Source organism: Pieris rapae, chromosome 13, assembly GCF_905147795.1.
Source record: "Pieris rapae chromosome 13, ilPieRapa1.1, whole genome shotgun sequence".
NCBI classification, from domain to species: Eukaryota; Metazoa; Arthropoda; class Insecta; order Lepidoptera; family Pieridae; genus Pieris; species Pieris rapae.
The window spans coordinates 928,498-941,754 of NC_059521.1; the positions used below are offsets into that span (position 1 = coordinate 928,498).

Sequence of the window (13,257 nt, forward strand, 5' to 3'; positions counted from 1 at the left end):
CTATGTACTTGTAACATTGAAAATTCTCTGTCATCAGTTACAGTAATTGGAGAGATCAAATAAAAAAAAGTTGTTATTTTTAAACAATAATTATCCTTCAAAATAACTTGACTCCAACTTATATTATTATTGTACGCTAAAAAATCTAATAAATCATTATCTATGCTTGTAAGTCTATTATGAGTTTGACTTTGAGTTGATTTTGACATTTACCTATTACTTACATTTAACTGTTAGCTAACCAAAACATGTTTTTTTAATGGTCATATGAATAATTTTTGTTTAACATTTGAGTTTTGGTTATACTATTGCCTTTTTCATTATAATAACTTGTTGTATAAACAGACCCGATGTATTTGTTCTTGTAGATGCGAACAGTAATTTGTAAAAAAGTTAGTAGTTTAGCAGTGTTGGCCTTATTTAAAAGGTAGGACCGGCGTTTTAGTAGAATTGAAATATAACGTTAGAAAATATTAAATTTCTCAATAAATTAATAAATACAGTTTTACCCCTAGGTTTCACAGATTTAAAAGCATTAAAATGCAAGTGTTTACTCAGAAGCGCAATCCCCTCACTGGTGGTACAGAATGGGATGTTCAACACGATGATTACGATTATCACCAAGAAATAGCTAGGTCAGCTTTTGCAGATATGCTTCACGACACTGAAAGAAATAAGAAGTATTACAGAGCATTACAACTTGCTATAGAGAAGATGCATAATGATGGAAAAAAAGCGAATGTGTTAGATATAGGTTAATTTATATAATTTATTCTATGCAGGTAGTCTGTTTCATCCTCAACAAAACTTGACGAGATAATAAAAAAACAATCTCAATTACAGGAACCGGTACTGGACTCCTCTCTATAATGGCAGCAAAATGTGGAGCGGATACTATCACAGCCTGTGAAGCATTTAAACCAATGGCAGAGTGTTGTCTTAAGATATTAGAAAGGAATGGAGTTTCACATAAAATTAAAGTAATACCTAAAAGATCTACTGAACTAACCGTAGGTGAAGACGGTGATATGAATCAAAAGGCGAATATATTGGTTACAGAAGTTTTTGATACTGAATTAATTGGTGAAGGTAAGTATGTATTTTTTATGAATTTTGAAAAAAATTTATTTTAGAATACATCCATATTATATATCTAATATTTGAAGTTTTAATATAGGTAATAGTATTAATATGTGTTATGAACAAATATTTTAAATAACTTGTTGATTGAATTAAATTCCACAGGAGCTCTATCTACATTTGATCATGCACATAAAAATCTATTAGAAGAGGATTGTATTGTGGTACCAGACTCTGCTGTTATTTATGCTCAAGTGGTTGAATGCCCTACCCTCCAGAAGTGGAATAAGCTGAATGATTTGGCCGATGATGATTTAGAGATTATGCTGAGAGCTCCAAGTAAGGTAAGTTTCAGTTACTTTTTGACTGATAATATGTAGAGGCTCTCTTTAATTCACAATATTCATATTTTGTTTTTAAATATTGAATATACATATATGTATATATATTTGACATTCTCTGGTCACTATTTTGTTTACTGTGATTCTTCCACATTCTAGGATATTTTAAGCGTTATTAGTATGAAGGTTTAGCCTTTATTACATATATTATCATAATATCTATCTAGTTATAATTAGTGAAAAAATTTAATTGGAATAGCCAAGATAAAAGTCCTTAATTGCATTGCACACAACACCAGAACAAAGAGTGAGAGTTGGAATAAAAATTGACAAGATTTTATCTCGATAAAATCTATAAAACCTGTGAAGTCAAAGTTTGTATCCACGAAAACTAGTATTACAATTATTACAAATTATTAAAAATTGTCAAAGCAACATGGTGTGAAGTGAAAGTATCCATAAGGATCTTAATATATTGTTACGAGCTAGGGGATCGGATAGAAACTGCCATCGATTTATTCAAGGGTTTATTTCAATAAATCTAATAAAAATAGGAATTCGTTTACACTAATATCTGGAAATTACGCACAGAAAAGCACTAATAACACACACAATGAAACACAGTCACTAAACACTTAAATTACTCAGTACTTTATCACTGGTATCACTTATTCGCACTTTTTCTCTTCGGTGTTTATCGCTTGTAATCGCATTCAAAACTGAACTGAGTGGTCGCGTTTTGGCTCGCTTATATATCCCTGGGAAGAATCTCGAACGATGTTTCCGATGTTTACGAGAACTTTCTAGGCGGGAGCGCTACTGAGTAGCGATCGCCTAATTCTAGAACGCGCGTACTTGCTATCTCTTTCGCACACTGCTACGTGCTTGTCGTACGACGTTCTAGAGTTCTCGGTCTAGCTTCGAGAAGGTTCTTATCTTTTCCCTCTTTCGCGTATCAAACAGTGCTTGTCCCACACCTAGAAAATTCGTTCTAGAATATTCCTTCATCGAAGGGCTATAACCAGGCCTGAAAACGCCTGAAAACGGGTCTGCTGAAAAGTGTACCATTCGTCTATACGTGTTCTGAAACCGACTGAAAAAATGTTTCAGCCTCCTGAAAACTACGGCAACATTATGTAAATTTCGATTTTCTAATATGTGATTGACCCTCTCCTGAAACGGTCATAAATCATATTTCAGCCAGCTGAAAAGTTCTCTAAGTAGTGGAAAAATCTAAAAACATTTCAGTTGACCCGTCTTCGTAACAATATGATAGACTTAAATGCAGTGAACAGTTTGCCTAAACTTACTTAAACTGGCTACTTAACCATGCAAATGCTGAGGTAATCCAACTTTTTAATTTGACAGGAACAAGACGCCTAAAGAGAACTAAACCTTTTGAGTTAATAATAAAGCTAGGATAGTAAATAGTTCAGTATCACATACAAACATAATGTCTTATTAATTAACAGTCACATTTAGTAAATAAGTCATAAAATTAAATGTTTGACATGAAAAAAACCCTTTACTAAATTGAATCCTTAATTTTGAATTGCAGATGAAAGATTGTGGTGGTTCAGCAGCAGTTCATGATATTCAGCTATCGCAGCTTCCCCGTCATGCTTTCAAGGAGATATCAGATCAGATTCCCGTATTTTATTATGATTGGTCTGGTCGATCAGCAATTGATAAGAAACGAACTGTGAAACAACAGTTTAATTCAATGATAACTGGGAATGCTCAAATGGTGTTTATGTGGTGGGAGCTTAATATGGACACGGAGGGTAAATTTTTTTGTTTTATTTAATAGTATGCAACGCATGAGGTTGCTCAGTGAAGCCTGTGAAGTACCCAGGTGACTTCTGTGCTTCTGCAAGGAGCTAGGTTGGCTAAATTAGCTAGGGCTTTACGCAAAACGGACCAAATTTGAGTCTAGTTGAGGAAAATGAGTCCACCTACCTAACCTAACCTAGTATGCAACACACAAGTACCAAGAAAAATATAACACAAAAAAGTGTGTAGATCATTTAATAGAAAAATTACAAGCAAATATTTCTGCCAATGAAAAAAAAAAGATTTTATAATTTCCCTTGTAAGACATTGTTTAAAGGCATTCCAGGATTAATTAAGTAATTAACATATAAGATTTATACTCCATAATATTAATTAGTGTTAACTTTTAATTTCAGGCAAAATAGTAATTAGTTGTGCACCTTGGTGGGGTCACCCAGATGCTGACCTATCGTCAGAGAGGCCTCAGGACTCCATACCCTGGAGAGACCACTGGATGCAAGCAGTGTATTATCTTCCACAAACCATGTCAGTTACAAAAGATCAGGAAGTCACCCTGGTCTCCTGTCAAGATGAGTACTCACTATGGTTTTATTTGCGTAAGTCTAATAGTACAATTATTATAGTTTCTTAAATTTTGCAGCTGAAAGGTTTTGACATTTGACTTAGGGATTGTTTAAATATTACATAATCACGATATTTTCTTTGATTTTCATATTTGATGATTACGTCAACAGTAATTATTTACTTTTTTTACACATATTCTTGACTCGATGCCAGACATTTTCTATGCTTGAACGGCGCCATATAAGTATTTTAGAAAGTATTTATTAAATTTCAATTATGCTATTATTTGTTAGAACACTTAGAACTTGATAATAGCTGAATCTTATTTCATGGTTTTTCATTTGTTGTATAAAAAAAATTTACACATAAAACAGAATAACAATGAAGAAAATTAAAAATAAATCAAATATTTGTTCACACAACAAAATGTTACTAACATATTTTAATGTTACTAAATTAAATATGGTTTTTAAATAATAGTTTGGAATCAACTAGATAAATTTGATTTTAAAATTTTACGATAATATAAGTAATGAAAAACAATTTACGGCAAAAGTATTTTTTAAATAAAATGAATTTTAATTGATTCTGGGTTTAAACTTTGTAAAACCTTTTTTAGCTAAATACTTAGGAATGCAATTAGATGCACTTTTAAGCATTTTCATGTAGTTTATAAATGGGAGTCATTTTTACCCATCGCGATATTTTTATATCAATTAAAACACATTTTTCACAGAAGACAATCAAACCCAACCAAAAAACTATAAAAGGCCAGTATGTGAATGTGGTGTGCATATGGCTTTATCGAGAACACACGTTTCATACTTAAATGACGGAAGACGAAGTAAAAAACTTCTTGGACAGATAAAAAAGGAACTGTCAAAGGATTCCATAGTATTAGACCTCAATGGTAGCAGCCTCCTCGGTGTTGCCGCTGCGAAAATTTCAAAATTCGTCTACATTTTGGAACCTATGCAACTTCATATTGGTATACTGAATGATTATATACAAGAAAACGCCATAGACAACGTGAGAATTATACCAGAGATTACAAAGGATGTTCTCAGTGAAGTGACAAATGTTATCTGTGACCCGAATTTCAGTTCGGCGATATTGCCGTGGGAAAATTTAAAAGTTGCATATTTATTGCATAAATATAAATTGGAGTCTGTGTGTTTGCCCGACGGTTGTGAATTTTGGGCGATGCCGGTGGAGTTTAATGATTTGCATAAAATTCGGGTTCCGTTAAATGTGTGCGAGGGTATAGATATGACAATATTTGATGGACTTGTTGAGGTAAGTTTTTAATATACATTACTTATATACAGTAAAAAAGGTTTATTCCGGAATAGAGACTGCCACATCACGTTGGCAGTCAACTGTTTGATGTTTGTTTCTTAATCTATGAAATGACAGGATACAAGTCTACTACTACTAAGATACTTTATGCCCGAGTTACACGAGGCTAGTATCAGTAAGCTAGCAAGTACTTCTGTCTTCGTGTAGCCAAAATTAACTTCATTTCTGAGCTAGTAAGCTAGTTTAAAAGCCAGGATAATAGCGCCCCCCGCCACTGATTTTACTATCCCGGCTTGTGTTGTAGCTTCATGTGACTAGAGAAGCAAGTTTTCAGTTGGCTAGTATGCAGGAACCACGCGTTTTGATTATTTTTTTACTATGACGTGTTTTTGAGATTTTAAGATGCCCATACTAAGTATGGATATTAATTTAAAGTTTGTACAACTGTACCGTGACCATGAATGTCTGACGCCACCCTTCCAAGACAAATCTGAACGTGATTCAGCACTGCAAAATAATTGGCATATTAAAGACAGTGACAGACAGACAGTTTCTGTAACTCTTCTAGTTCGTCTAGTACGAATTGGCAACTTTTTCGAAGTAACTCATTCAGTCAAATAGTGTTATGTTCACATGCAGCTCATTTTAGACGTGTGGTCACCAGTCACTACCTTAAAATAATCCTAGCCTCATGTTAACAGAACTAGCATGTTCCAAGCTGGGACAGTATTAGCTTGAAAAACTAGCATCGTGTAACTCGGACATTAGGCTAAATAATAGAATACAAATTTTACTTAAGATAATTTGATTAGGGTCAAGACCTGGTGCTCTACCAGTCTTAGGAACCATTACCGCTCTTGCTTCATCATGTACGTAGGTACGACATTTATGTAATGTCGACTGGTGGGGATGTCTCCGATAAGATGGGAGAAGGGCTAACGCCAGTGTAGTGCTGCCTTTCTGAATTTACGATAAGCTGGCCATCTTTTTGGGGACTGGGGATTTTAGGGGCTTCTAACGCTGTCTACTCTTCCCTTCCAAGTTTTTTTGTCGCTTTATATAGCACCCTCAGGTTACCGGTGTTAGCAGCAAGTTGATCATCGTCAAGAATACCAACTACATATCAATAAAATCTATTTTAATACTAGTAATGTGATTCACAATGAAAATACATATTTAGTACTTTAAATCCGATTTCAATTGACTCAATTTTTTATTAAAAGAGCGTTTTATCAGAAATTTGTTCGGTTTCGCGTGACGCTTAAAGACGGCTAAATGATGCACCGCTTTTAACATTCTTCTCATATCAAATCATTTTTTTCTCAGAATTCTCGATTGATAAGCGATGCCGATATCGAAGAACAGCCACTATGGGAGTACCCTTGCAAGTGCCGAGGAAGTCCACGGAAGCTGGCAGAGATCAACTTCAAAGACCTAAAGCCTACCATGGCTGGAGATGGCGTCTTTGATATTGTGTAAGTAAAAATATATAAAATAAACCAGATAAAATTCGTTGTTATTATGCAGAAGTTTAGTGATTTTAAAAAAGAATTGAAAACTTCCCAATTAAGTTAGAAAAACTATTTATAACATAAGTCACGTAAACAGATTTTTTGATGAATTTTTTTTACTATTTTACAACATGGGTGTTAGCTACATAAGTATGTGTATTATGTGGAAAATTTATCCATAGAAAATGGTCCTTTGATTTAAATGGTATGTTTAACGAAAGGATTACGAGTCCCGGTGTCCCCGAAATGGACGCAAAATTGAGTTTTGAGAAATCCTTTGTGAAACCGAAAAAAAAAACTTTTGTTTCATTTTTATTTGAAATTGTCACGAGCGATATTAAAACAAATTGGTTCTTGACCTAAATTAAATTCATTAATTTAATTTAGGTCAAGAACCAATTTGTTTTATTTGTGTTGTTGTTTTATTATTGACTCAAAACGGGACATTTCCCGTTTTGAGTCAAAGAATAAATAATCACTTTTAAGCTATGTTCCAACTAAGAGCAGTGTCGCTCCAGCGTACGATTCTCATCCCTGATGTCGTAGGTTCGATCCCCAGCCGTGCACCAATGGACTTTCTATGTGCGCATTTAACATTCGCTGGAACGGTTAAGGAATCAATCGTGAGGAACCCTTACTTACTATAGACCCAAAAAGTCGATGACGTGTCTCATAGGAGGCTGATCACCTACTTGCCTATTACATTGACATATAATCATGAAACAGATATAGAAATCTGAGGCTCAGACCTAATAAGTTGGTAGCACCATAGATTTATTTATTTTTATGTTCCAACTTAGAAATGGTTCAAATTTCATCAAAATTGAGTAGTTTTCGAGATATCTGCGAGAATTTAGATTTTTCAAGTCGGTTTAATTTAAACGTCTCACTGTATTATTAATAAAATAATGAAATAAGACTTTCAAAATAGTTTACTATTATGAAATAAATTAAGGCACAATTGTATTTAGTGATGCATCTGATGGAAGCCATAATGTAAACGGCTTTGCGATATGGGCTGTGTGGATAGTTGGCGGCAAGCAAATGAGTGCTGGCCCAACTGAAATGCCAGTGCTGGGTCAACTTGTAGACTGGGACATGCATACGAGGCAGGCCGTCAAGATATTGGTAGATATATATATATTTATTTATTATTATTTTATATATTATTTTTAATGCCTCTTTAACGAGAAAGTTTGCTACTGATAACGCAATTAAAATTTTTTTCAGTGTCGTCTTATTATATCAAGTGTTTATATATAAATATTTTTTTTAATACTAAGTAATTGATAATTTACGTTTGTAATGAAAAATGTATTGATTGTTACAAAAAGCTTTTTAATTGAAAAGTATTATATAATTGTTGAATTATTTGACACTATTTTAAGTATTTAAAACTTTTGTAATTAATATTTTTAAATCGTTTAAATGCAATAATTCGATACACAACAATACATTCAATATAATGTTTCAAAAAGTTTTAAATCAATTTCATATACGACGGTGATAATATTTAATAATAATTTATTTATTTAAATAAAATCTTTTTGATTAATTTTACTATTTATCGTTCATCACTACTGCATTTTAGTTAATTTTTTCCATATGCAAAAGAAGTATAACTTCTAACGCGTGTAAATAAGTACACACACTCTTTTTTTTGTATTGCGCCTGTATTGACAAAGAAAAACACTTTATTTGAGCTTTTTTTTCCAGAAACACCCACAAGTACTAAACAGTACAGACAAGTGGAGTTACCAAGTTGTCTGCGACTTGGAGAAGGGACAATTTAACTTGTCAATAGATCTTGTTGATAAAAATTAATCAAGAGATGTCCGATTTATGATTATTATAAAAATAATTACATGGTATAGATAATTAAACAATACAATGAAATTTTTGTTGCATATACAATCTGTGGATTTATTCGTTTAAGTAGAGCTTTGTTCTCTGAATTCAATAGAAATTCTTTACTGTCGAAAAAAAATCTAGAAGATTCTAGAAATATCAAAATATTACCTTTACTTGACATGACAATGACATTAATAAATATTTTTACTATTGTTGATATTTGTTTTATTTTTCACGTTTATCTTTAGGAATATAAGCTACTCATGTATTAGTAGATATATTTTTCCACTAACACTAATTTCTCCAAAAGTCTAGACGATCCGTGGAAAAAAATTACGTCGAGTTGATAGTAGTGAATTTTGTAGGTCATACAAAATCCTGAATTGTTTTTTTTACTAAAACTTTTTTTAAATAATTTTCTTATCCCAAAGATTAAAATTTATTCTGTATTCTTAAGACATTCTAAGACACACCACATGAACATGTAAATGTAATAGAAAGCAACTCCGTAACCAAATAAATCTTCTCCGAATAGAATCCAGAACCTGTACGCTAAATACCAATACACTTTACGTAATAAAACTATCTAGCACGCAACGATTCCAGAAAGCGCCGCATAGGGCAACAACAAAAACTTACCCCAAAAATGGCAACACTATCCACAAAAGCGTAAAGAAAACCGTTAGTTTTCCTACTAACTCGGCAAAAAGTGCGGATGTTGAAGTATGGTAACTAGAATCACATACCTACCGCAGGGTTAAAAAAAAGTAGACTTGATTCAGCGCTCGTAGCAAGCTTTTTGTTCGCACGCCGCCCTCATTATACAGCCAGCAGTCACACGATTAATTAATTATTTATAGCTTATTAGAAAATCAGTGGATGCTGCGTATTCTTTGGGTGTGGACACACGATACTTTAGTAGTGCGTTTCTTGGTTTTATCGTTAACAAAATTAGGTTTTACTTTGTTATTTGTTTTATACAAGCTTTGGAATAAAAATACTTGCAACGTCCACTTGTACATAACCTTTTGTAATATCTGTTTTTAGACAGTGTGGCTTAAAGAAATGTCAAGTTTAACAGCACATTTCTTGAAATTTTGGTTTAAATTGCGATCTTATGTACGAAATACATAGTGTACATCAATGAACGCAATATTATATGTATTAGTATTCAATATTTCTAAAAAGTAATATGCTAAAAATTGCTGTCACATTTTAAAATCATTGTGTGTTCGGTGATTCTAACGTGTTTTCGGTGACGTTTATACTATACTGAAACTCAATTTAACGCTTCTTCGTTGTAGATTCATTATTCATGAGTTGAAGGAAAATTACAAATATGTCAACATTTATGACGATCTATAAAATAACCCATATTTACACTAGTTTCATACATGAGAGAATATAACAAAAAATATAAACAGTTCACTACGGCTTGTTATGTGTTAATGTTTGATATTTTCTCTTCTTCGTGTACTCTTTTAAGAGAGATGGTCGGTTTCTACTCCACATCGTTGCTTGCGCGGAACCGCTGCTCACAACACTATAGATCTCCACTCCTACAGAGTGGAAGCATTTAAATCCAGCACAAACGGGAATGAAGCTCACCCCGTGTTAAGTAATACACCCGCCCATGGACATTCTTAATGCCAGACTCGCTTAAAAAGGCAGCAAAAGGCTTTTTAAGAATTGGTACGCTCTTCAGGTATTCATCGGAACAACTCCTTTGAACATTCTCTAAATAATTTTAATTCCAAGAAAATTAAAGTCCAAGGAACTTAAATATCCGTATTTGTACAATGCGACGAAAGTATTTTCTGTATTAAAAGCTTTTTGTAGATGGATCCGGGCGCCATAGTATTTTTAGGAGTTGTCAATTCACGTTTTCGCACCATATAGGAATATAGACTACAAATTATAACATATATCTACGTATTAGGCAAATTCCACTGTTGTCGTCACCCTTTGTAAAATAGTATTAAAGCTGTGATGAAAAGAGACAGATAACTTCAGTTAAGAAAGTGCAATTTGAATGTGTTTTTAAAAGGAGTATTAATTAAAACTATATGCAATACCAACGTTCAAACTACGCGCGAATTATTAATAAATAAATATAATAAGAGCCAATTAACGTTATCAATTATATGAATAAAATAATCAATAACTAATTGACAGTTATTTAATGAATAATATGCCTTATAAAAATAACTTCCAAAATTATATAAAATTCTTAGGCGTTTAAAAATGGCAACTATGATTTATGAAGTCTTCATTACAGTAAATTAATGCCTATTAAAGCATTTTTGACTGCATTCCATATCTCGGAACCTGTATTATCACGATATATATGGGACCGGAGCCATAATAGTAAAAAATGTGAGATACCTACATAAATATATTGAGGCATTGAAAGTGAGCAATAAATCAAAAGAAACTTGATTAAAACAAGTCGTAATTCATACTTATGACAGGCAATAAAATTGTGTGGTAATTGTAATATTATTTTATAATATTACTTTTTATTGACCAAGGTTAATGAAATCAAAATCGATTTGCTTGTCAACAGAGATAAATTTATGGTTAGTTGAATTAAAAATATCATTAAGTTGATAATTATTTTAACTGTTGTATAATGTAAAATCAAGTCAAGCCAGTATGAACCGCTTTGCCGACATAATAGCTGTGATTCTACAGATTTTGACCGAAGACCGAAATTGTATTTAAAAAATAAATAATTTGTGAGTTAAAATTTATTGTGTTAAAAGGATAGTTAATATTCGGGACGGGCGGTGATTGCCGTGTATGAAATGATTCTAGGTTCACAAAAACAATCTAAAATCTTATCTTAAATCTTTTTAGTGGTAGTCGAATAAGTGTTTTAGTTTTATTTTTTAGAAACGCCCTTAATAATAAAATAAATAACGTATCACCATGTCAATGGTAGAAGAAGGTTGGTATAACCATACAACATACAAAAACTAAAGGCCATTTTTATTAAAAGTTAGTATTTATTTATTTATTCGTTTTCCAATATAAATTAATCATAAGTTACCCATAACAAAATGTATCAAATGTAAGGTTTATTTTAATAATTATATACTGAAATCGATAAGGTTTTGAATATGGATTGGTTTTAGGTGAAGATTGTACTGTACTTTCAAGACAAAATTGATTCGGACTGGATGGAACAGAAGGTTACCTTCGATTAAGAAAACAGATACAACCGTCTCATCCATTCAATTATGTATTTGCCAATAGTAAATACTTATGTTGCAAAGCGCGTAACACAAAGCAACGGAAACAAGTGATTTCTCAAGTTATTTTAAGTGAATCTTAGATGAATACATAAATTTCAAATTGATGTTATGTGCAGTTATCCTAACTGCGCAGCCATTTAGTTACATTTCAACTAAAGCGTATAGGAATCCGAAAATGTCGTAATGCAACGTTTTGCAAAGCGTTTTAAATGCAAGGATAATCACCTAATGTCGGCTATCCTGTTTTCTTGAGAATTATTCGAATGTCTAGTCAGATAGTTATAGTACGTGTCTTTTTATGTTCTTTGTAAGACATTTTTATCTATAATTAGATGTGTTCTGTTGATAAATGTATAGTTTGAAATGTTTATTTAATTTACGTAATCTTTTATGTTTGGTATGTCAAATCAATTTTAATTATGCTAGTAATAAACTTGTTTCCTTATAAAATTGTCTTTTGCTATTTTGTATTGTAATTCTTGGCTTGTTATCTAATCCTAAAATAACTACACTATTCTACAACTATCTTTCTCTCAAAAAGGCATTTGTTCATATTTATTTTATCTCTATTTTCATATTCATTAATTTTCACAGAAGAGAATTACGTTCTGCGCGTAAAATTTCAGCAAACCACGACTGCTGTGACCATTTTACCGATTCTTAAAAGGCTGGCAACGCACTCTCACGCCGGCACGCGAGCCCTCTGGCATTGAGAGTGTCAATGGGCGTTGGTATCACTTAACATCAGGTGAGCCTCCTGCCGTTTGCCCCCTGTTCTATAAAAAAAAATTAAGATGAACATTTACATTTCGAATAAAAATTCCAACAAGGAATCATCATGTTCCACACGAAACAATCTGCTCAAAATGGTGTTATAGCACAAATTATAAGACTTTATTGGTAGCAATTCAAAGAAAACCTGTCAATTATGTTTTTATTTTTAGTTTATATATAATTCAGGTATATATAAAAACAACATTGTTGTGAATGTTAGGCAGGTTTTCGCCAATAATAAATGATAATACATATTGTAATTTTTCTAAAACTACTGCTTCGCGCTTATTTTTATTATTTTAGAAATAATGTCTAGAAATTCAGGAATAAGATTTTATTGAATTGGCCTTGCTTGTTTATTTATTTTTTATTTACTGTTTTTAAGTAATTAATTTTCAATTTAGCCAAGTGACGTTCTTTGATTGATGTGTATGACATAGAAAAGATGTGTATCTATTACAAATTAACCTTTACAATCGCCCGAGGGTTCTATGAGATTGTAAATTGAAAATCGTGGCCCGAGGTTGTTTTTACGTAGAGTCCATCACATCGGTTTGTTTACGTTGTATTATTTACGGACCTCCTTGAGTTACCAAAGTAGTAAATCCGTTTATAACTGTTTCATAGGAATCAATATCAACTTTGACCCGTGCCTATAAATTATTCTTGAAGACTAAGATCTTTCAGTGATGCCAACTCCTTCATAATGCTCCTCTAACTTCAAATATCGATTGTAACCCACTAAAGGTTTAGATATAATTTCAAAATTAGAACAGTATTTAAAAC

General features: G+C 32.3%; 1 protein-coding gene across 2 annotated transcripts; it reads left to right on the plus strand.

Annotated features, from left to right (window-relative positions):
• The first annotated feature begins 227 nt into the window (after window positions 1–227).
• Window positions 228–8,657, plus strand: LOC110992555 (protein arginine N-methyltransferase 7). Of its 2 annotated transcripts, none has more exons than XM_022258430.2 (10): window positions 228–427; window positions 504–754; window positions 844–1,089; window positions 1,246–1,424; window positions 2,980–3,205; window positions 3,611–3,811; window positions 4,516–5,075; window positions 6,405–6,553; window positions 7,561–7,717; window positions 8,306–8,657. In XM_022258430.2, the coding sequence occupies exons 1-10, from the start codon at window positions 369–371 to the stop codon at window positions 8,411–8,413; spliced, it is 2,136 nt and encodes a 711-aa protein (XP_022114122.2). In that variant the 5' UTR covers window positions 228–368; the 3' UTR covers window positions 8,414–8,657. The 2 variants fall into 2 exon arrangements, with proteins under 2 accessions (XP_022114122.2, XP_022114131.2); XM_022258439.2 differs by having other exon boundaries at window positions 516–754.
• Window positions 8,658–13,257: the final 4,600 nt, after the last annotated feature.

Coding starts and splice junctions, on each gene's coding strand:
- LOC110992555 (XM_022258430.2), top strand. CDS start 369: ATGCGAACAGTAATTTGTAAAAAAGTTAGTAGTTTAGCAGTGTTGGCC. Junction 5,076..6,404: donor TATTTGATGGACTTGTTGAG/GTAAGTTTTTAA, acceptor TTTTTTTCTCAG/AATTCTCGATTGATAAGCGA. Junction 6,554..7,560: donor GATGGCGTCTTTGATATTGT/GTAAGTAAAAAT, acceptor AATTGTATTTAG/TGATGCATCTGATGGAAGCC.